The sequence below is a fragment of the Pinus tabuliformis genome, chromosome 7 (assembly GCF_031772625.1).
Source record: "Pinus tabuliformis cultivar Carrire ecotype Pingquan chromosome 7, CPIR1, whole genome shotgun sequence".
NCBI lineage: Eukaryota > Viridiplantae > Streptophyta > Pinopsida > Pinales > Pinaceae > Pinus > Pinus tabuliformis.
Genome location: NC_142293.1, coordinates 554,350,857 through 554,374,676, shown reverse-complemented (window position 1 = coordinate 554,374,676; position 23,820 = coordinate 554,350,857). Strand labels below are relative to the sequence as shown.

Here is a 23,820-nt window from a genome sequence, read left to right as displayed (position 1 = left end):
AAGCTTTGGGGATAAAGCTTTTTGAAGAGGAAGGCAATGTTATGAATAAAATATATTTAAAATAATACAAATAATGTAAATAATGATAAATGATAAATTAACTAGTAATTAATTAATGAAGAGATATGTCCCTAAGGACATGGTTGTTGGTGAAGAGGCATCTGCCTAAGGTATATGAGCAGGCCCTCACCCTCATTGTAATCATCTCACTTGTATTCAAATATTCTTATATAATACATTATTGTCCTATCATGGATATTTATATATTTCAGATCTTTTGAAGTAAGTTTGCTACGTATACGAACTTTGTTCGTTACATTTCATGTTGGCTAATGAGCTAGAAAAACTAAGGAAATGTAATTTTAATTACACTATTGAATTTGTTTTAATCTCAAGAGAGTTAGGACTTAATCCTAGCCATTCAACACTATGGAGATTAGGGTTAGGGATTTAACTCAATGAGAAAGTACAGAAGCAAGCTTAACAAGAGCAGAAAGACACAATTTCGAGAGAGTGATTTTCTGAGTGAGTGTGATACTCAAGGCCAAAAGAGAAAATCTGATGAGAGACATTTTCTACAAGGAAGTCACCCCAATGTAGTCATACAGTGGTTTTTGCAAGACCATGACACTTGGGGAAGGAGGAGGTCAATTTGGAGGAGCCACAGCCTCACACATGTCCCAGATCCAGCCGTACAGCACACACAAGCTGAATATCATCTCACACAAGGGGTCATAGAGGCTCATGGAGCAGCATTGCTGGTTGGGGGCTTGAGGTAGGATTTTTCTGAAAATTGTATAAGCCATACAAGTGCCCAGTTTATTTCAGAAAATTTGTTGTAGCTTGTAATTTTCTCAGTGGGCCGATTTCCTGTTTAGGGACCCCTGATGGTTTTGATAAATAAAAGTGAAAATCAATTGGAGTATAATTTTCTCCGTGTGACTGATTTCCTATATTTTGTTTTTGTTGTCTAAATTTTATATTTGGTAATTGCATAAATGTTTTCTGGATCATAAAAATTACTAGGAATTAAAATCAGAGCTCGAATTTAGAAATCAACACAGACCGCCTAGACAGCCTGCTGCCCATCCAACCAAGTCTTGAGGGGAGAAGAGACTGAAATTGATGCAAAGGTTCTTTTCCATCATACTATCTGTCCAGATATTTGATTTTGCCCCATTACCATGGATCAAAGTTTACTTTCTTTGGAGGAGGAGGGCTGCAGAGAGAAGCTCCCAAATCTGCAATCCACTTCGTGACAAAAGCGAGTGGTGATATAGGCTGCAAATTCATTCCTCCTCTAGATATTTTTTAAGTATATCCTTTTTCCACCATTCATTTTTCCCCAAGATGAGCCTCCACAGCAGCTTGGCTCCCAACACTATGTTAACTAGGGTGAGGTCTTTGATCCCTAGGGGCTCGAACAATATTCCAATTGATTAGGAGAAACTTTTTTTGATTGGATTCCCTCCTTTCCACAAAAACCACCTTGTATCTTTTGCTATGGAGGAGTTAACACCCACCGGGCTAGAAGAGTCCAGAAGTGGGGAAACTAGATCCTTGCAACATTGACATTACACCATAAAAAGGTGCTTCACATAATCTTTCATTTGGAAGGAAACTACTACTTTTTTTTCCAAAATCACACATATGGAAACTTTCAATAAGATACAAGACTAAGACATCCAATGTTTGTGGTGTTTTACAATAAATAGTACAAGGATAAATACTTATCACAATTAGATTTATTTTTAAAATTTCTACATACTGGCTTGTAATTATGTATAAAGATTAACAACCATTCTGACTTAGCAGTAACATTTGAAACTTTGCTAGTCAGACAAGCAAGTTCATACCTCTGATGCTCCTTGGTACGCTTACGAAATTCAGTTACAACATCTTCGCCTTGATAAGATGCTAGAACCTCCCTCAGGTCGTGTGGGTGATGACGTGCCACATCTGCATTTTAAAGAACCTCAGAAATTCCTCAGATAGGCACACTATGTTTTCTCTATTTTGAACTTGAAAAGCTTCAAAAATTCCTCAGGTATACAGATTATGTGGTAAACAGAACAGGTCAAACATAAATTTTAAGAAAAAGAAAAGGAAGAAATAATATATACACACACACACACACACTTATTTGATCAGAAAAACAGTCAGCTTACACTCAAGGAAAGGTATAAGATCCAAGAGTGCTGTATCATCTGGTTCAAGCTTCCATGGCTTAATGGGCAGAGCATTCTCATGTTGCAGACATGTCTCCAAAGCATGTCCACTCAAATAAATCACTTTTGCAGGATCTCTATTCAGCTTTGACAAATCCTGCAATAATCCCCTGAACCATTAGACTATATGCACTAGAAATAAATAACTGGAATAAATTAGAAATAATTAGTATATAATCTTCAGAAAGGACCGGACTTGACACTATATAGAATATAATAAAAATATCAAATTAAGAGGAGAGCATATATCAAACACAGTAAAATAGATCATAAAAGGAAAATATGAGTTGAAATTGAAGGCTCAGTCCACATGTATATAATCTGTATAACTACTAATTAATTGATCAGGATCTCAATTAATATATACTATGTAGTAATAAGAACAACGCAAAGTTTGAATAGTTTGTAGATCACACATTAAATGCTTAGGTTATAAATATACAAGGAGTATATCAAGATTCAAGACTATCAAACATAATAATAAATCACGCTGCCTCGTTCATACAGCATTCCAACAGACAGACAATGTCAACTTGATCACCAAAAACCAATAATGAAGAAACTTGATCACCATGTACCAAAAAATGAAGTGTTTGATACAGAGAAGAGGGAGAGGAACATTCAGACCCCCGGAAAGTTCAGAACTTAATAATAATGCTTAGACAAAGAAGATAATGCCCAACAAAATGAGAAAGGATTCAGAATTCTAGCCAGATAGGAAGACTGCTGTGCCACATACACAAACATAAATTGTCTATGTAGGTCAAATAGAAACTTGATCCAAGGTGATGCAGATAAGTGGAAAGAAAATTATGAGAAAAGCTGAATGGGCTTTGTATGAGAAAACCCCATTGGAAAATGTTCAGGTTGTTCAACCCCAGAGTGGGGTACAAAGTGGGAAAAGATCATTAGAAAACCTGAAACAAAAGAATCTCAACTTCAGAAAAGTTCATCAATTCAATCAGACCCCAATCTCTAACTATCACTCCTTCAGGAGATGCTCAGTTGAGAAGTCTGGAGAGCAAACAAGTATTGTTGTTCCAGAGATTATTTCTAAAACTCCTTTCTTCCCTTCCTGGGGTTTCATCCCCAAATGTAATTCATATGGATTCCTTGACACCCATAGAAGGAAAATATATTACATCTCATGATTACTTCTGCAGCACTAAGAAGAGATCAATTGTTAAAGGCATGCCTAAAAGGAAAATGATTGATCAAAAGGATGAACCTCCTGTTCAACAAACAATTATTTGGGATGCCTCCAAACATACAGATGAACCGTTTGCAGTAGAAATTGCTAACTCTATGGGTACCTTTGCTTCAGCAAATGTTTGGTCTGTTAATAATTTGATGCAGACACTAAAACAAAAGGAAAATAAGATTGTTGAACTTGAGAATCTTTCAAGTCAGCAGCAATCAAAGCTTGAAGAACAGTTGCATCAAAGGACAATTGAATTACAACAACAATATCAGAAGCAAATGGAAGATTTAGAGAAAAGACTAAAATCATAAATGGACAAAATCCAACAGGTTTCCGCTACTACCATTACAAGAAGAGATGACAAGATTGAACAATTAAATCTACAGGTCACAGAGCTTCAAATGGGAAGTATTGATATTAAAATTTTCAAAGCAGCCCTGAAGGTACCAAAAAATGAAGTGTTTGATACAGGGAACAGGGAGAGGAATATTCAGACCCCTGGAAAGTTCAGAACTTAATAATAATGCTTAGACAAAGAAGATAATGCCCAACAAAATGAGAAAGGATTCAGAATTCTAGCCAGATAGGATGACTGCTGTGCCACGTACACAAACACAAATTGTCTATGTAGGTCAAATAGAAACTTGATCCAAGGTGATGCAGATAAGTGGAAAAAAGATTATGAGAAAAAGCTGAATGGGCTTTGTATGAGAAAACCCCATTGGAAAATGTTCAGGTTGTTCAACCCCAGAGCAGGGCACAAAGTGGGTAAAGATCATTAGAAAAACCTGAAACAAAAGAATCTCAACTTCAGAAAAGTTCATCAATTCAATCAGACCCCAATCTCTAACTATCACTCCTTCAGGAGATGCTCAGTTGAGAAGTCTGGAGAGCAAACAAGTATTGTTGTTCCAGAGATTATTTCTAAAACTCCTTTCTTCCTTTCCTGGGGTTTCATCCCCAAATGTAATTCATGTGGATTCCTTGACACCCATAGAAGGAAAATATATTACATCTCATGATTACTTCTGCAGCACTAAGAAGAGATCAAATGTTAAAGGCATGCCTAAAAGGAAGAGGACTGATCAAAAGGATGAACCTCCTGTTCAACAAACAATTATTTGGGATGCCTCCAAACATACTGATGAACCGTTTGCAGTAGAAATTGCTGACTCTATAACTTTGCTTCAGCAAATGTTTGGTCTGTTAATAATTTGATGCAGACACTAAAACAAAAGGAAAATAAGATTGTTGAACTTGAGAATCTTTAAGTCAGCAGCAATCAAAGCTTGAAGAACAGTTGCATCAAAGGACAATTGAATTACAACAACAATATCAGAAGCAAATGGAAGATTTAGAGAAAAGACTAAAATCAGAAATGGACAAAATCCAACAGGTTTCCACTACTACCATTACAAGAAGAGATGACAAGATTGAACAATTAAATCTACAGGTCACAGAGCTTCAAATGGGCAGTATTGATATTAAAATTTTCAAAGCAGCCCTGAAGGTACCGAAAAATGAAGTGTTTGATACAGGGAACAGGGAGAGGAATATTCAGACCCCTGGAGAGTTCCGAACCTAATAATAATGCTTAGACAAAGAAGATAATGCCCAACAAAATGAGAAAGGATTCAGAATTCTAGCCAGATAGGAAGACTGCTGTGCCACATACACAAACACAAACTGTCTATGTAGGTCAAATAGAAACTTGATCCAAGGTGATGCAGATAAGTGGAAAAAAAATTATGAGAAAAGCTGAATGGGGTTTGTATGAGAAAACCCCATTGGAAAATGTTCAGGTTGTTCAACCCCAGAGCGGGGCACAAAGTGGGTAAAGATCATTAGAAAAACCTAAAACAAAAGAATCTCAACTTCAGAAAAGTTCATCAATTCAATCAGACCCCAATCTCTAATTATCACTCTTTCAGAAGATGCTCAGTTGAGAAGTCTGGAGAGAAAACAAGTATTGTTGTTCCAGAGATTATTTCTAGAACTCCTTTCTTCCCTTCCTGGAGTTTCATCCCCAAATGTAATTCATGTGGATTCCTTGACACCCATAGAAGGAAAATATATTACATCTCATGATTACTTCTGCAGCACTAAGAAGAGATCAATTGTTAAAGGCATGCCTAAAAGGAAAAGGATTGATCAAAAGGATGAACCTCCTGTTCAACAAACAATTATTTGGGATGCCTCCAAACATACTGATGAACCGTTTGCAGTAGAAATTGCTAACTCTATGGGTACCTTTGCTTCAGCAAATGTTTGGTCTGTTAATAATTTGATGCAGACACTAAAACAAAAGGAAAATAAGATTGTTGAACTTGAGAATCTTTTAAGTCATCAGCAATCAAAGCTTGAAGAACAGTTGTATCAAAGGACAATTGAATTACAACAACAATATCAGAAGCAAATGGAAGATTTAGAGGAAAGATTAAAATCAGAAATGGACAAAATCCAACAGGTTTCCACTAATACCATTACAAGAAGAGATGACAAGATTGAACAATTAAATCTACAGGTCACAGAGCTTCAAATGGGCAGTATTGATATTAAAATTTTCAAAGCAGCCCTGAAGGTACCAAAAAATGAAGTGTTTGATACAGGGAACAGGGAGAGGAATATTCAGACTCCTGGAAAGTTCAGAACCTAATAATAATGCTTAGACAAAGAAGATAATGCCCAACAAAATGAGAAAGGATTCAGAATTCTAGCCAGATAGGAAGACTGCTGTGCCACGTACACAAACACAAATTGTCGATGTAGGTCAAATAGAAACTTGATCCAAGGTGATGCAGATAAGTGGAAAAAATATTATGAGAAAAGCTGAATGGGCTTTGTATGAGAAAACCCCATTGGAAAATGTTTAACTTTGCAGCATGATAAACAAGCTACCATGCATTAAAACTCTAGATAACATAAACGGATAATAGAAAGCATATAATCATCACAAGCACCAGTCTTACATATTTACAGCATATTGTCAATTTTCTCCGTGTATGAGATTATAGATGTATCATATCTTTTCAATTATGTTCAAAGACCAAAATTTATTAACTCATGGACAAGGTTGGATATATGTCACTTTATTTTTCCTGCAGATAAATAGTTTCATATTAGATCATTTGATACATGACCATATACTTTAAATGTCACAAGGGCATACCCGATAATGTTTTCCATTCACATACTGAGTTGCGTCCCGTGATAACCTGTACCTAACATAGCCTTTTTGATCAAGCCTCTCCATGATTGGGTCCACGTACTAGAAAGGAAAAATAAGCAAGAACACTATAAGTTTAGAATTCAAGGTTATAGACTATATCATCCTTGAAATAAATATATAACAAGATAACAAAAAACAGATTATTTTGGCTAGTATATCAGTAATAGTTACACCAATCAAGGAACACCTGACAAATTTAAATAGTGATTACCATATTCAATTGATCGGAATAAACCACAATTTCATAGTAGTGTGCAAGATGCTCCAAAAATGCCTCTACACCAGGTCTTTTAAATGTTTTCCATCCTCGATCTCTCTACAGGGCCAAGAAAGAGTAAGAATACATTCCATTCTCTCATTTCAGCACAATCAGTACAATCACATCACTGATACTGCTAATAGAACTAGCAATCACAAATCCATTATCCAGCAATCACCTTGCTAGAAGTTTTCTGTTCAGCCACTGTCATTAGTAATGAAAAACCAACAAGGAAACATTTTCATCAAATAAGCAGCTAGAGGAAACAACACTTCAAGTACTAGATAGAATACACACTTGCATTCAAACCATTTTGCAGACAATTTTGTGTTTTGTAACATTTCATCCTTAGTCAAACTTAAGCATTTAGGAAACTCATCTGACAATAAAATATGCAAAATAATACAATAATATACAAGGGAGAACTTAATAAATGTGAACTTCATTCACCAATAAAATGATGAAAATAATTGATGCAAAAGGATATGGATTTAGAAAGTGGAGACCACATAGACATATGGCTTAATATGGACAATTGACAGCATGGCAGAGTCCGTGCTCTTACTCTTCCCTCTCTCCACCCTTCAATTGGGTATGGGTATATGAAAAATGCAATACAAAAGTGCTTTAACAATAAAAACCTGTTTGTGAAAGGTGAAGAGGGAATCAACAAAGAGTAGAAGAATAAACCCCCATTGCAAGGAAATCAAAAAGCCACAATGATACATGGAGAAGAATGTTGAAAATGTAACTAGCATCGGTCTTCATAATTGTTGTCTAGCGCATGACATGATGTAATTCATATGTATTTGTAAAAAGAAGAAAAGAAAATTATTGTAAAGATAAAAGAAAATTATTTTTATAAGCATGGGTTTCATGCTCTATTTATTATGTTTCTAGGTCTAAGCACCCATTGTGTGCTTCTAGGGTTGTGTCATGTGTCATAGTCCTTGTTGTCATGTAATAGACACTTATTCGACATTTTGTATCAAAGAAGAAAAATTATTTTGATGAAATTTAGTCATGTAAACCTCCTCCACCAAGTCAGCCTCAAGAACTGTCAAGTCGGCCTCATAAGCGAGCTTCATCCACTATAAATAAGCAATGCAATTCGACCTATTGTTGAATCAATTAAGGAAATTCGATCTGCAATTGCAAGGAAGTGCGAAGGAAAGAAAGGAGTGAAAAGGCTTGAAGAAGAAAGAAAAACCCTAGCGAAAAAATGAGGAACCCTAGTGAAGGAAAGAAGATCATTTTTCTCTTGTTTCTAGTCCACACATGCGAGAATCTGAGTTGCAGGAGGGGCCGATAATTGCAGGTCTGCAGTAGAGGCCGAAATCTGTGATTGAAGATTTGAAGCAATTTTGAAGAAGGTTGACATTTGATGATTAGAAGCAGATTTTTGTCATCTTGAAAGGCCTTAGTTGGGAGGCTGACTTGGCAGATTGGAGGTCTTATTGTGGGTCAAGACTCAAAGGTCATGGTTGTCTCATTTGATTTGGCTATAAAGGAAGAGAAGAGAATTCTTTGGGTTATCCCCTTCAAGAGGGGTTTTGCCCTGGCTGAGAGCCTACATCCTGTCTCGTTGTTTTGATCTTCATGCATTTATGTTTTGGCAGTTGCTTGATGATAAGAAGATAAAAGAAGATATAAAAGAAGTTAATAAGATTACAAAGAAATCACAAGTGATTATCAAGACAAGAAAATATCTCTGCCTTTCTGATTTTCTAACATGGCATCAGAGCTAAGGTGAAGAAAGAGAAAAGCGCAGCTTGAAGATCACTTAGTTAGGGTTCAAGAAAGGATTTAAGGAGAAAGAAGAAGTTTTGGACTCTTGAAGTTTTGAAGAAAAGAAGGAAGTCTTGGAAGTTTTGAAAGAAGTCTTGGGACCTCCCTTGAAAAAGGTATTGGTAAGCAATCTTTTGGAAGTTCAATAGAAGACCTCATCAAAAGTGACATTATATCTATGGCATCATCAATGAAATCTGAGAATAAACTTCAAGGAAATTCTAACTTTAGAGCATGGAAAACAAGGATGGACCTCATCCTTGCAAGGAATAAAGTATTGGAATTAGTACAAGGAAAAGTCAAAGAACCTACAGATGATGTTGGAAAGGAAAAGTACAAGGAAAATGACATTATAGCCATGAGCCTAATTGTGGATGGAGTTAAAGACAACTTGATTCCCTACATATCCACGCTAGATACTTCAAAGAAAATGTACGATGCTCTCTCCAAGTTATTTACAATCAAGAATATTGGACAAGTGGCAAGTCTAAAGAATGAACTTCGAACTGTCAAAATGACCAAAGATGATACAGTGTCCTCTTACTTTGTAAGAATTGCTTGTATAAGAGATGAACTACAAGCAGTTGATGAAATAATCCCTAATAAGGAACTTGTGATTGTTGCCCTTCTAGGACTACCAAAGTCTTGGAATGCCTTTGCAGCTAGAATTAGTAGTTGGAAAATTTCTCCCTCCTTTGAAGAAATGTGGTCTGCATGTACTCAAGAAGAAGCTCGCCTTTCCTTGATAGGAGGTAAGTAAGAGGATGAAGAAAATACCTTGAATTCCTATTCTGCGGAAATAAGAAATTTAAAGGGTCAAAGAAAAATCATGGCAAGATTGAACTTTCTAAAATAGAATGCTATCATTGTCACAAGATGGGACATTATAAGAACCAATGCCCCGATAAGCCTAAGAACAAGAAGAGAGAAAGAGACAAAGCTATAGTTGCCACTAATGATAATCCTCCAAAGAAAACATTTTGAAATCAAAGACTTATTCTATTAAGTCTTTAGGGATGTTATCCCTTGTATATCCTTTATCTATAGTATAGGTCTTTGTTTTTAGGCTTTGTAGAATTTTCTCTTATAATTAACTCTAGGATTAATCTTTCTTTTGATTCCTAGGGTTTGTAGATCTAATATTTTTTGATAAAAAGTTCTTGAGTTGTTTTGATAAGGTGAAGGAATCCCTCAAAATGTTTGGATCAATGCAAAATCAAGAGGGGGCTTCTACTTTTCTCAAAAGATAAGTATTCTTTATTCCTTTCATTACCTCGTTGATTTCCTCTATATATTTAGCTTTATTTTTGTTGCTTGATTATAATCCTTTCCTTGTGTTTTCCTTGAAAGAAGGTTTACAAGAATATTCTAAAGAAAGGATTGTGGCCAGATTAAGAGGGAGTCTACAAAAGGAAGACATGAGTTATGAAAGAAGCTTTATTGCAAAGAAAACCCTTCGAGGTTTGTAAAGAGAACAACTCAAGGTATGTTTAAGTTCATAAGATCAGTAGCAGGTCCTCATCATGAAAATAAGGTACCATCATTTTATCTTTTATATTTTCTTTCTAGGGTTTTTCTATAGAATCATAAAGATTCTTATATTGTTAGGGTATTTGTTTTCATTTGTTCACTTTGGTAAACCCCTAGCCTTCTGATTTTTAGGGTTTGTTGATGGTATCTAGGGCATACGATAAAACCCTAGCTTTTTAGGGTTTGGTGATAGTATATAGGGTTTATGACAAAACCCTTGTAGAAGTTAATAAAAGATCCTAGGGCATGAACAATGAAACCCTAGGTCTAAATGCTTCTGACATGGTTGAAACCCTAACATGGTTTAGTTGTTGGATATCTAAGGATTATTATTAAAGTTTTAATGATAATATCTAAGGTTTGTGACAAATCCCTGGCAAAGGTTGTTGTAAGTGTCTAGGGCATGAAAGTGTAACCCTAACCCTAACTAGGTTTAGGTTTTGAATATCTAAAGTTTAATTTCTTATTCAAAGTTTTGATAACCCTAGATGCTCTCCTTGTAAAGTTAATTTCATGCTCTTGTACATATATATTTGTGTGCTTGGTTGTACTTGTTGAGATTTGAAAGAACATAGTTTGCAAGAGGTTGTAAAGAGGTATGCCTACCTCATACTTGATGATGACCTTATGATGATGATGAGCATGATGGAAAGAGGGAGCTATAAGAATTTGTTGCAATATGAAGATAAAGAATGATGTTTTGGAAGGTTGAAGTTCTCCAATGATAAGATAATGCAAAAGAAAGAGCCTGTGTAGTTGGAAGAATAAAGTTGTTGATGATGGACTTATTCCCCTAGTTGAGAGGGAGCTTGGATGAAGGAAAATGTATATCCTCCATAATTGAGAAGGAGGACATGATGGGCCAGGACTAATAGCCATACGTATAGTGAATACCATGAAGAAAGAATGAGATCGGAGAATGGCTAAAGCACTACTGAAGGTTATTCTTGTTTGATGAAGTGGTGAACAAAGACTCGATTGATTTGAGAAGTGTTGAGGCTGAGTTTGGTGCTGCTTGAAAAGTTGGAAAGAGGAAGCTTTCGTCGAGATTTGTTTGGATATTGTGATAACCTAAGCGGCATCAAAATGGTTGAGGACCCCAGATTTTATGTTAGCATATTGATAATAAGAACCAATATATTGGAAGTGATTGGGGTCGTGAGGCTACAGTATGTTCTGATGGATGAACAAGTAGTTGATGTGTTGATCTCTCCCTGAGAAGTTTGAATATTTGATAAGCATGCTTGGATTGATTTGGTTGAGAGGGAGAGATGAGTACCTTAGGTTGTGTGCCTGTATGATGGTACTTGGGAGGACATCTTGGCCTAGTTGGTATTGAGATCTCAGTTATAGTTTGGCCTTGATGATGTCTAGATCCCGGTGTGGGAGGGTATCTTGGTCTTGATGATATGGAGCTTCATTTTAGTGTTGATATCTTGACCTTGATGATACCTAGATCCCTATGAGGGTTGGTGTCTTGGCATGGAGGCCTAGATGGTATCTATATCCAGTTGGATTGATACCAGGGTTGTAGCCTGATGGTACCTATAGTGGAAAGTTGTCTTGATGACACCTTAGTCCCTATTGAGTTAGTGTCTTGGCAGGTAGCTTTGACGACACTTGTGTTGGATGGTGTGGTCACTGATGTCAACCAATGGAGTTGACTGGGTTTAACTTTCACTAAAAACACCATTCATTGATGTCAAATGGTTAATAAACGTTTCTTAGTAATTGTCGGATTACATCAATTTGGTAGCTACATTGCAAAATGGTTAAAAGCCCAAGTCCCAGGGTTTGGGTTCCCTGGACTATGGACGTACCCCAACTTTGTCGAGGGTTTTTTTAGGGTCAAATTTTGAGTTTGACTTGGAGATCCATGTCATTGGATTCTCCTCGTCAATATCTTTCCGTTGGTATGTGGTATGCCACATAAGTCCTCCTGTTTGAGAGAAAAATGAGTTTGGAGTTGAAGACCCATTTTTGTGGGCTAAAACCCCAGGTGGTGACATGACACCTTATTCACCTACGGTTGTCAATATATGACAGTGATTTTCGTTGTACTCTCACTGTGCATAAGTTGAATAGTTTCAAGAACCAAAGACAATAAACCAATCACTGTCTTCGGAACCTAGGTAGGACCATATGCACTAAGCCAATCATTGATTTCAAAATTTTAGTGGAATTAAAAAAAAATCTAGACAAATATTGATAAGGGTTAGTAATTAATTAAATTAAAGGTAAGTATTGATAAGGGGTTTATTGTCACAATATTATATTAAGAAAGGCCATCACGTGTTTCACACCCATCACACCCATATGTCACCTGCAAGCACATCAAAAAGGAGTTAGTACATTAATTCCTTAAGGATTAAACAAACAACTTAATAAAAACTATTAAAATAAATTAAGAATAAGCATTGTTTTAAAATTCCCTGAAAACCTCATCTAATGAAGCCCTAAAAGGCCTAAGCAAAACTATAAAAGGAGACCCATAACCATCCCTCATTCACACATCTATCTCAACGAGTTTTTGATCAATTAGCTCTGAAATTCCACATGAGATCTTCAGCCTCCTGTAGCAGCTGAAGTTCGGACCTCTTGAAGGGAGTTTTTTTGTTGATTTGGGGACAAGTTTAGGCCTGCCATCTTCCGCCTCTAATTCGGCCTTTGAAGGTAAGTATTTTGAGCTTGTTTTAAGGTGTCTTTGGCATGTTTTGGTTTGGTTGTTGGCCTTGATTTACCTCTGCATTAGGCCATCCTCAGGATTCTTCTACAGCCTCCTTTTCAGAACCCAAACTAGGGAAGCGAAGGGGTGTTTTTTCCTCCTTGAAAGACAGCGAGGAGCCTCTAAGGGCAGTGAGGGCCTTCATGTTTGTTTGAAGGTGTTTTGGAGTCTTAAGGCAGTGTCTGCGGTCTCTCTTTAAGGCCTGTAGCTTTTGTTAAGGGCAGCCAGTACCCTTTGAAGGTCAGCCAAGCCCTTGAGCCAAGTAACAATCTTTTATGATGTGTGGACAGACTTGTAGGTTCGGTGGTTGATCTATGACTGTATGTTGATGACATTGAATTGACATTCACCACTATGACACTTGTGACTTAATGCTAACTTGGCTTGACAAATGACGTGTCCTTGTAAAGAAGACAGCCTTGGTGTAACATCTCTCTTCTAACTTATCATATTGATTGGACTTGACTGTAAGCTAACATGAATGACCTATCAGACCTGACATGTAATCTAAGTTCACTTGACAGTGATATATTGACACTTGCAAACTGTGAGTGATGCATCCTTGAGAATATCTTAACGAAACAATTCTGCTGTAGTATCTCTCTTGTTGACTGTCAATTGACTTAATACAGAGATATATTTCATCACATTAACCTGATATATCCTTGTGAAAACAAGTTTGCTGTAGTGATTCTTTTTATGACTGTCAATTGACTCAAGATACCTTGACAATTCAGTAAGGTGACAGTGACATTATGTTGATATGACAAGACAAGAATACAATGACAAACAGTGGTACTCTTGTTATCAAATTGAGACAGTGACAACTGTGTATTCACACAACTTTATACTTAAGAAATTGACTGATATTGTGTGCTTACAGTATTGTGACAAATGATGAAACTATTTACTGGCATGACCTATGGTTGACCATAAAACTTGTTGATTTACTTAACCTAACTGACCTAAAGTTGACTTAAATATGTTGCATTGACACTTGTGGTTTGACTTAATAGGTGATACATAATTGTGAGTGTCTTGAGAATGATAGCCCTGCTATAGTATCTTTCTTAATGATTAACTTGATATGTCCTAGTAACTCACACTAACCTAACTTGACTATATGTTGACATGCTGACTCTGACTTATTAAAAGAAGACTTGATATCCCTTATGCAACATGACATTTTGCCTCGACTTTGACTCATTGTGAATAGACTTGACATCTCACATACAAGATGACAATCACTTGACTTCGACATACCAAGAATGGCTTGATACTTCACAAGATACTAGACATAACACATATGTTGTTATTTTGACTTTGACTAGACTTGACACTCTACACGCAACATGATGTTTGCTTGACCTAACAAGTTATTGATATGTTTACTTTGACTTGTAGAGTCTTGATTTAACAAACTATCTTAATCTAACTATGGTGCCTATCACAACCTAGGGTTCATAATAATAATGACCTTACAAGGTAATTGGTTTATGAGGACACATCACCTTGTTGAAGTAACGATGGATAGCAGTGTGTGAGCAGTGTTCAACAGTGAAAAGACATATGCTAATAGCTCTCTATGGGCAGAGCTTGAGAGCAGTGGTAGCAAGTCATAGGGATGACCTGTGGCATCTGAGATTGTGCCATTATCAGACACTTGTGTTCAATACTTGCACCAGTACATGTTGATTGGTTCAATGATGTGACAGTGTGCTTATGAGCTCTTGACGATTACTCATTCATGAGCAGTGCAATGACAATGGATATGACATGGTCAGTTTGAGCAACGACAGTGATGTACAATTATAAATGATGTACAGTGATCAGTGATAAGCAGTTTTCAACGATATGCAGTGATTATTCAGTGAGTTGACCTGGCAGTGGTTAGTTGAGCAATTTTGGGCAGCAGGACATACATATTGTGCAGAGGATTATCATCTTCTTTACAACCTTCTTCTATTGATTCAGAGCATAGGGGGATTCAGTGTGAAAATCGTAAAACGTGGTCTGTCGGCTCTTCAGGGTGGCAAGGTGGTGCAAGGCAATTGATTGGAGTCACCTTCAGGTTGTGGCCTAAGAACACTTCAGGGTGGCAAGGTGGTGTTAGGTCAAGTTGTAGCCTACACAGGGCGTTGTGGTGTCCTTTCAGTTGGGGCTAATAAACTACAGGGCGACAAAGCATCCTTTACGACAACAGCTCGTAAACAGAATGTTGGGGCACTAGTCAAGTTGTGGCCTAACTTACAGGGTGTTGGGGCATCCTTCCAGTTGCAGCAAGGTATTAGGGTTTAGTAGCGTCCTACAGGGTGTATCCTGTGAATTAGGGGGTTGATGCCTCCCTCAATTGTAGCTAAAATATTGATGTAATCAATTTTATTTTAACAGGGAAAAGACAATTACTAAAGAAGTGTTTGGTGATTTTTGACCCAGAGGGGGTTTTCCACCTAAAAATCTTTGTGTCCACTATTTTATTTTTCGGCATTGTTGTATGGTGTTGTCTACTGTGGATTATTGTTTATGATTATTTGAAGAAGAACAATAATAATAACTAAAGATTAACTAATGCTCTGAAAAGGATTAAAAAGTGTTAATTGCTAAGAAACACTAATTCACCCCCCCCCCCACCTCAGTATTTCCAACAACTTGATTGATACCTTGACAGTTTTTGGTATCTAGCATTGGATATGTTGTTGTACTCTTCTTGGAACACTTCAAATTGAGGTCATCCTTGTACCGGTTGAACAATTATGAATACCTCCCTAGTTAAGAGGGAGTGTTGAAAATGTAACTAGTATTGGTCTTCATAATTGTTGTCTAGCTCATGACATGATGTAATTCATATTTATTTGTAAAAAGAAGAAAAGAAAATTATTGTAAAGATAAAAGAAAATTATTTTTATAAGCATGGTTTTCATTCTCTATTTATTATGTTTCTAGGTCTAAGCACCCATTTTGTGCTTCTAGGGTTGTGTCATGTGTCATAGTCTTTGTTATCATGTAATAGACCCTTATTGGGGATTTTGTATCAAAAAAGAAAAATTATTTTGATGAAATGTAGTCATGTAAACCTCATCCACCAAGTTGGCCTCAAGAACTGTCAAGTCGGCCTCATAATGGAGCTTCATCCACTATAAATAAGCAGTGCAATTCGACCTATTGTCGAATCAATTAAGGAAATTCAATCTGCAATTGCAAGGAAGTGTGAAGGCAAGAAAGGAGTGGAAACGCTTGAAGAAGAAAGAAAACCCCAAGTGAAGAAAGGAGGAACCCTAGTGAAGGAAAGATCATTTTTCTCTTGTTTCTAGTCCACACGTGCGAGATTCTAAGTTGCAGGAGGGGCCGAAAATTGCAAGTTTGCAGTAGAGGTTGAAATTTTGATGGAGGAGAGCCAAAATCAATGATTGAAGCAGTTTTGAAGGTTGACTTTTGTTGATTAGAAGCAGATTTTTGTCATCTTGAAAGGACTTTGTTGGGAGGTTGACTTGGTGGATTGGAGAAGATCTTAATGTTGGTCAAAGGTCTCGGTTGTCTCATTTGATTTGGTTCTAAAGGAAGAGAAGAGAATTCTTTGGTTTTTCTCGTTGAAGAGGGGTTTTACCCTGGCTAAGAGCCTACATCTCGTCTCCTTACTGTTTTGATCTTCATGCATTTATGTTTTGGTAGTTGCTTGATGATAAGAAGACAAAAGAAGATATAAAAGAAGTTAATAAGATTACAAAGAAAACACAAGTGATTATCAAGATAAAAAATATTTTTGCCTTTCTGAATTTCTAACAAAGAATGGCTCAATTATGATATAGGAATGTAGTGAGATTATAATAGAAGTAGAATGTCAATCTCCTTATATAGACTTTTTGTAATAATTTGTAGATAGAAAATCTTTCTTCCTTTTTCATTTTCTAACAAAGAATGCCTCAACTATGATATAGGAACACAGTGGGATTATAATAGAAGTAGAATGTTGTTAATTTTAGGTATGTTCTATGCTAGAGCAATTTATTTCAATTTCCACAGCTAGCTCAATATCTTTTCCGGATTAGCAATCACATCAGCATTAAAGTAAATTGCAGATAGAACATAAATATAAATCGTAGAAGACAAGCCAAGACAAGAGGACACAAGATGTGGCACTAACCAGGGACAAACCCCAATGTGGGGAAACCCTTGATCAATTCTTCTTATATGTTCTTCAATAGTTCAGCAGAAAGAGATAGTACATATACATCAGAAGTCAACACTTTGACTTGACAAGATAAGAGATCAGACATCAGAGATCTTCACCATGAAGATAACACAATGCAGCAGATGATAGGCCTAGAGCATCTCAACCAATTGCCCAGAATGCTGAAGCTTTCCTTCTATAATGCTCTTCCTCCTTTGCTGCTTCACTAATCATGTCAAGTCTGCCCATCTGGCAACTTGTGTAAGCTGAAAGGACTGAAGCATTTCATAGCAGACCTAGGCACTGAATAGAGCACAAACACTGTTGGCTACAGCATTCTAAATCAACGCCACATTCCATCTATTGACTGCATCTTGCCTGCACATATTTGCTCCAACATACCCTGCCTTATAGGGTCTGAACGCAGCACTTAAGGAGGCCTCCAACTGTTGGCTATGGCCTGCGGCCTAGCCCAGCAGTTGACTGTAACCTTGTCCCTTTATACAGTGATCCAATCAGCCTTCAAGTAGCAGCCTCATAGTTCCTCCTCATTGGATACTTTTGCCCAGCATATCATACCCAAACATGGCCCTGCTGTCACCTACAGCAACAACAGCTAGGTGACTGTGTAAGGCTTCTTTCTGGACAGCAACCAACTGTTAGTATTGCCTATGACCATCCTCCTAAAGTTGCGGATCATCCTCTAGCTGTGAAACAAGTAAAGGCTTCCTAGAATAGACATCCTCAATTGCAGATTGAGGCCTTTAATGATAGTGTATTTTAGGACACCTTATTACAGCGAACAAGGGCTTCTTTATCACCCTTCACTGCGTATTAAGGTCACCTCTTCTTGACAGCGTTTAGGGCTTATGACTGTGCTTTGAAACAGCAGTTAGGGCATCTCCCTTTAGCCCTGCGTTTAGATTTCTTCCTAACTGTTTGAGGGCTTCCTTATGACAGCGTAATACATCTCCCTTTTGCCTGCGGCCAGATCTCCTTGCTGCACTTCCAGCGTATAGGACTCTTCTCCTAGAGTCTTCATTATGACAACGTATTAGAACCTTTAAGGATTGCAGATTAGGAGCTCCATAGACACCAGATCAAGGTTCTCTTCTTGCTGCGTTTGAGGGTCTCTTGAGACAGCAAATTAGGGTCCCTTCATGACCTGCGGCTAGGGAATTTGGGACAGCATATGAGGGCTTTACCTTCAGCTGTGTGAAGGCCTCTTTTACTGCGGCTAGGGCTCCCTCTAGGATTCCTTAGATTTGCGTTGAAGCTCCCTTAGACTAGGGAGCCTTTCCTTGGCTGCGTTGAGGGCTTACACTTCACTGCCCTTCTTGACTGCGGCTAGGGCACGTCCAAGACTTCTCCATTAGGGCTGCGTAGAAGGCATCTCCTCTAGACCTCCCCTTCCACCAAAAACCCAAACAAGTGGAAAGTGAAATCACAAGAGATAAGTGTTAAATGACTTGAAGTCCACCTCTATTTATACTAAAACGTTGAGCACAAGTGGGGTTTATTTGGTTGCTGGCCAACCTTGACAAATTGTCCCATAACACTAATAAATTCATATCTCCATGAATATTTATCGGAATCGGATGATCTTTAGATCAATCCTACACCTCTCGATGAGAGGGATCCAAGAAAAATATTAGTTGTCATTAATAAGATGACCCACATGGATTTTGGCCCTAGTTGCCAATTTCAACAAATGTTAATCTCCTTATATAGACTTTTTGTAATCATTTTTAACCTCGTTAACAGCCACTAAAGCATAGTTATTTGAGTTGGTTGGACTGAACCAGGACTGGATAGTCCAAACTAGTTCACCCCCTAAAGACTTTGCATGAAGGGACATCACTATTATCACCAGTTAGTGACACCTTCCTTCATCCCAAGCAAAGTAAAACTTTTGATAGCTTTGGCCTATGTTAAAGATTTGGGAAGATATCAAGAATAAGATACCTAGTGCCACGATTTTCCAAATGAATATCAACATATCTTGGAAAAACTGTCAAAATAATGACCAACAATGTCAACATTTTGACCATGACAAAGTGTGAACAACTCTTACCTCAAAGTCCATCTTCACTAATATAGTCTCCAAAGCACCTTCAGATGAACCACTTCAGAATTGCCAAAATAAACAAGAGTTAAACAGTGAATCCTACTTTATAGTTGTACCCTCCAAAATATATTCACATGAATCTTTTCAAAATCAAAAAAGCAAATACAAATTTAAACAAGCATATGCACAAACAATCAGAGCAAGGATATGATTCCCACAACATTGTCAAGATAAGATAAGATTTAATGTCCAACAAATGCCCACAAAAGTAGGTCAATGGGACTAAAGAATATACCAAGTATGAATACAATGTGGGATTTGTTAGAAAAAGAGTACCAAGGACAATTGTTCCCAAGGCTTGGTGTCTAGACTAGGAAAGAGTGTCTTAACATGACCCCCTTGACCTTAGGAGAGATAAAGTCATAATGTGACTTTAGGAGAGATAAAGTCATAAAGTACTTTGTGAGTTGATTAATAAAAAGGGGGATTAGGGGATAAAGTGACTCATGGGTCAATGAGGAATTGAGCAAATATGAGTACTATGAGTACTATGTCAATTTTGTTAATGATTACTCCAGGAAGACCTAGATTTTCTTCATGAAGACCATGGATGAGGTCTTCAAGAGGTTCCAAGAGTTTAAAGCTCTTGTGGAGAACCAGGCAGGAAAGAAGATCAAGGGGTTAAAGTCTAACAATGGGGGCGAGTATACATCCAATCAAATGTAGGAATTCTATGTGCGAGCAGGGATTAAGAGGGAGTTGACAATTACTTACAACCCACAATATAATGGGGTTGAGGAGAGGAAGAACGGGGCCATAGTTGGGGCAATGAAAGCCATACTTCATGATAAGAGGTTACCTTTCTTCTTATGAGTTGAGGCATGTAACATTGTAGTGTATCTGCAGAATAAGAATCCACACAGAGTCTTGGGGAGCAAGACTCCTAAGGAGGCTTTTTATCGAAAGAAGCCTGAGATTGGGCACTTGAAGATTTTTGGGTGTCTAACTTATTCATGTCCCTGAGGAGAAGAGGACAAAAAGCTCGAACCCACAGCTAAGAAGGGTATGTTTGTGGGGTATGGCAGGACCTCCAAGGCCTATCACATATACATTCTTGCCAAGAGTTTTGGTACGAGATGTGAGATTTGACGAGGAGAGAGACTTAAGGAGGTCACAAAACATGGTTCAGGAAGAGAAGCAAACTCCTCAGCAGGGGAATCCACCACATTGTAATGGACCACTAGCTACAGGTTCACAGGGGTCTAGAAGATCAGAAGCTTCAAGGGTGATAGGTCCACAAGTTACAGGGTCACAAAGCATAATTTCTCAGGGTAAAGATTCACCACCAACCATAAGGGCATCATCATCAGGGGTACAAACTTTAGAGGATGTTCCCACACCAATACAGGAGGGAACTTCAAGGAAGAGGAAGCCAAAATGACTTCATGATAGCTTGAAGGAAGCACAACAGTCAGTGAGAAATCTCAAGAGGTCAGTTAGAGAGAGGAGACCACCAAAGCAATTTAGTGGCTATTTGGCTATGTTTAGTAGCATAGTGGAGACCGAGCCACCTAGCTACGAGGAGGCTACAAGTCAACAAGTTTGGAGGGATGCCATGGTGGAAGAATATGCTTCCTGTTACCCACTATCTGTGGGTAGTATGCATAGGAGAAATTTTTTCTCCTAGATGATCCTCGGTCGGCAACGAGCAGCCACCAGATAGCTCGATGTGTCATTATCTCAGCCACCTGAACCAGCCATGTGGTCCCTCGCACGTTCGTTATGATCGTATGTTTGAAGGTGGGCCTGATTACCCCAAAGGTATGGCTTTTCATTAGTATAGTTGAGTAATTTTCCTTACTTATCATGGACACTTTTGGGCATGGATTAGTGGGGGCATATGTACTCTTGTCTCCTCTGCTCGATTTGGTGGTTACCCTTGTATCCTAGTCCTATGGATCTCCTTTACTAGCCATTAGCTTTAGGGTTGGCACTACATGGGAAATCGTGATTATGGTTGTGTGGTCCCGCTTCCAAACACCATATACATCACTCCCTTCCACTCATTCTAACCCCACTCATCATTTTTTCCATCCGAGTCCACATGTGTGCACTGGGTCCACAGAGGGTTAGCGTCCCCCTTCCCTTGTCCACGCCTTGGATCGGACCTAGAACGATGCCCTGGAGGTTGATGAAGCTAAAAAGAAAAGAAAAAGCATAATTTGGCCACTCTCAACAGGAAATGTACCACAAAATGCAAAAGATGTTCGGGACATACAAATTTAGCACGTGGGAAAAAGCCAAACATGAGCTCTACCCCTTATTTATGACCATCACCCTAGTTCCTATGGGCCCTAGATGAGCCCCTTCCACATTAAGGAACCGATGATTGTCCCAACCCCTGGTGGGCAATGAAATGCCCCACCTTAAAAGGGGTACCTACATTTATATCCTACACATCATGTTCTCATCCCCTGGAGCCCCGAGCAATTATGAAGAAAAATCAATCAAAGGAAAAAGGCATATGAAGAAGGCTGGAAAATCAAAGGTCGAGGTAACTCATGTACCACGATTTGCTCCCTCCTACACTCATATACCCAAGTGTGGGCTTCCCTCATTATAGCTACCCCCATACCATGACATGTGACCTGGATCCTTCTTCTGATCCCCACTATGTTCCATCACTATATCACTCGCCACCTACCACTGATGGATGTACCATGGACAAGTCACCCCCTTTAAATGTTGAAACCACCTAATAGGGTCCTTGGTTACCCCATTTTTTAAGCTTGGTGACACTTGTACATGCCAGAGCCCACTATGGAAGGGCATGCCACCATGAAGAGCTCCATTGATTCCATGATTTGTAAGCTCTTTTACTTTATTATTCTAATGATTTGTTGTATTCGAGCACAAAGGGATGCATTGGATCTTATGCAGGATTGTAGGTGGGTCTCCATTTGGGGTTTGGTCTCCCTATACAGGGTCCAAGCCCTCTAGAGGGCCACATTAGAACTTGTAGGGTGAGCGTTGAGAGCCATGGGCCTCCACCATAGCAGAAAGTACTTCATGGATCCCTAGCACCATTCAGTGATTGCTCGTGTTCCACCGTTTGGATGAGGATGATGCACCTAGATCACCATGCCCAGTCGGCTTCACACTTGTACCACACACTTGGCAGAGGTTCTAGTGTCCAGATGAGGATGTGTCTCACTGTTGGAGACAAAGGGAGGCATTGTATCATCATCCTAGCCCTTACAGATGGTTTACAGGCATTATCGATCCACTTGGAGACCCATGAGGATGTCCTTGTGCCCCCACACCCACTTGGGAGCACCACAGTGACTTGCTTGGAAAACAAGGGGCCAACCCCTTGTCCATTATGTTTGGAGTCCATTCTCTCACCATGGCACACTTTGGACTTCATTAGGCCTTCTCAATGGCCCAATGACCCATTATGTTGATCATTTTGCCCTCTTGAGAGGTTTATTTTTATGTTATTGAGCTATCTTGGTGGGCTTGTCACCAAGGGATGTTATTATTGCACATTATTTTATTATTTGGGGCTTAATTAGGCCTAATTAGGAAAATCGAACTCTTTAGAGATCATATAAATTGATGAGAGGTGATTCATTTCTCTCATCATCACTTATTTGGGTTTAGTAGCTCTTGTGAAAATTTACATTCCCTTTTGGAGGATGAGTTTGGTTTCATGGATGAATTTTGATGTTTGGATACTATCTTCTTGATCTTAGAGCTTCAAAATTGTCTTGATTTGATGATTGGATATACTTGTTGTACATGTAAGTGATCTTTTCATGTCTATTCTTTACTTTTATCTTGTCACATGAATGTTGCTGAGATTTTCGCTATCTAGGTCTGAAATTGCCCCTAATTTATGCGAAATTGTGGAATTTTCGATTTATTATAGTGTTGCATATATTACATGTGACATGTATAACGAATGAATGTTCCTAGAGGTTAAATTTTCAATTTTGTTGAACTCGCCTTGATAAATCATCACTTCTTGTGCATCAAAGTGTAAAATCTTTTGGCAATTGCTCTCATGCCCTAATTGCCATGCGAAGTTGTCAAGACATCTCCTTGATTAGATATAGTCTCTCCAAATCACAAATTCACCTAGACTCCATATTTGCCAGAGGCAAGGCACCAGTCCAACCATTGGTGATCACTTTTAAAGATCATTTATCTCGCCTTCCTCTTCTCTTTCTAGGTTTAGCCCTAATAGGTCATCTAGGACATCAATCAAATTCTTTTCTAGCCATCCAAACACTCCGATTTTTGGTCCACTACTATGCTGAGGTTTTCTCTAGAGGTCGTCCAAGTTTGAAGAAGATCAAATTGTGGAATCCCGAGATATGGCAAGCCCTAGCTGCAAGACCAATTCTTGCCCTAGGTTGATTTGGGTTAGTGTCCTCATTTGGGTCATTGTAATTAAACCTAAGAATAAAATTGTAATGACCAAAAGTCGTATACCCAGCGGAAATATTTAAAATACTTCGTAAGCAAAGACATCCATCGTAGGATGGGAATTGTAAATTGTATATTGTTTAAGAATTGATATATGACGAGTACAATTGAGAATGACAATCTTGTATATATA

General features: G+C 38.1%; 1 protein-coding gene across 1 annotated transcript in view; it reads right to left on the bottom strand.

The window, feature by feature from the left end:
- The window catches only part of TIM50 (Haloacid dehalogenase-like hydrolase (HAD) superfamily protein), a 216,090-nt gene that overhangs the window by 55,856 nt on the left and 136,414 nt on the right, over nt 1–23,820 (bottom strand). Inside the window, exons 6-9 of the mRNA XM_089458470.1 lie at nt 6,870–6,974; nt 6,599–6,697; nt 2,169–2,325; nt 1,857–1,959 (exon numbers count right to left, since the gene is read on the bottom strand). Of these exons, the coding sequence (XP_089314596.1) occupies nt 1,857–1,959; nt 2,169–2,325; nt 6,599–6,697; nt 6,870–6,974 (464 nt within the window). The remainder of the gene's footprint in view (nt 1–1,856; nt 1,960–2,168; nt 2,326–6,598; nt 6,698–6,869; nt 6,975–23,820) is intronic.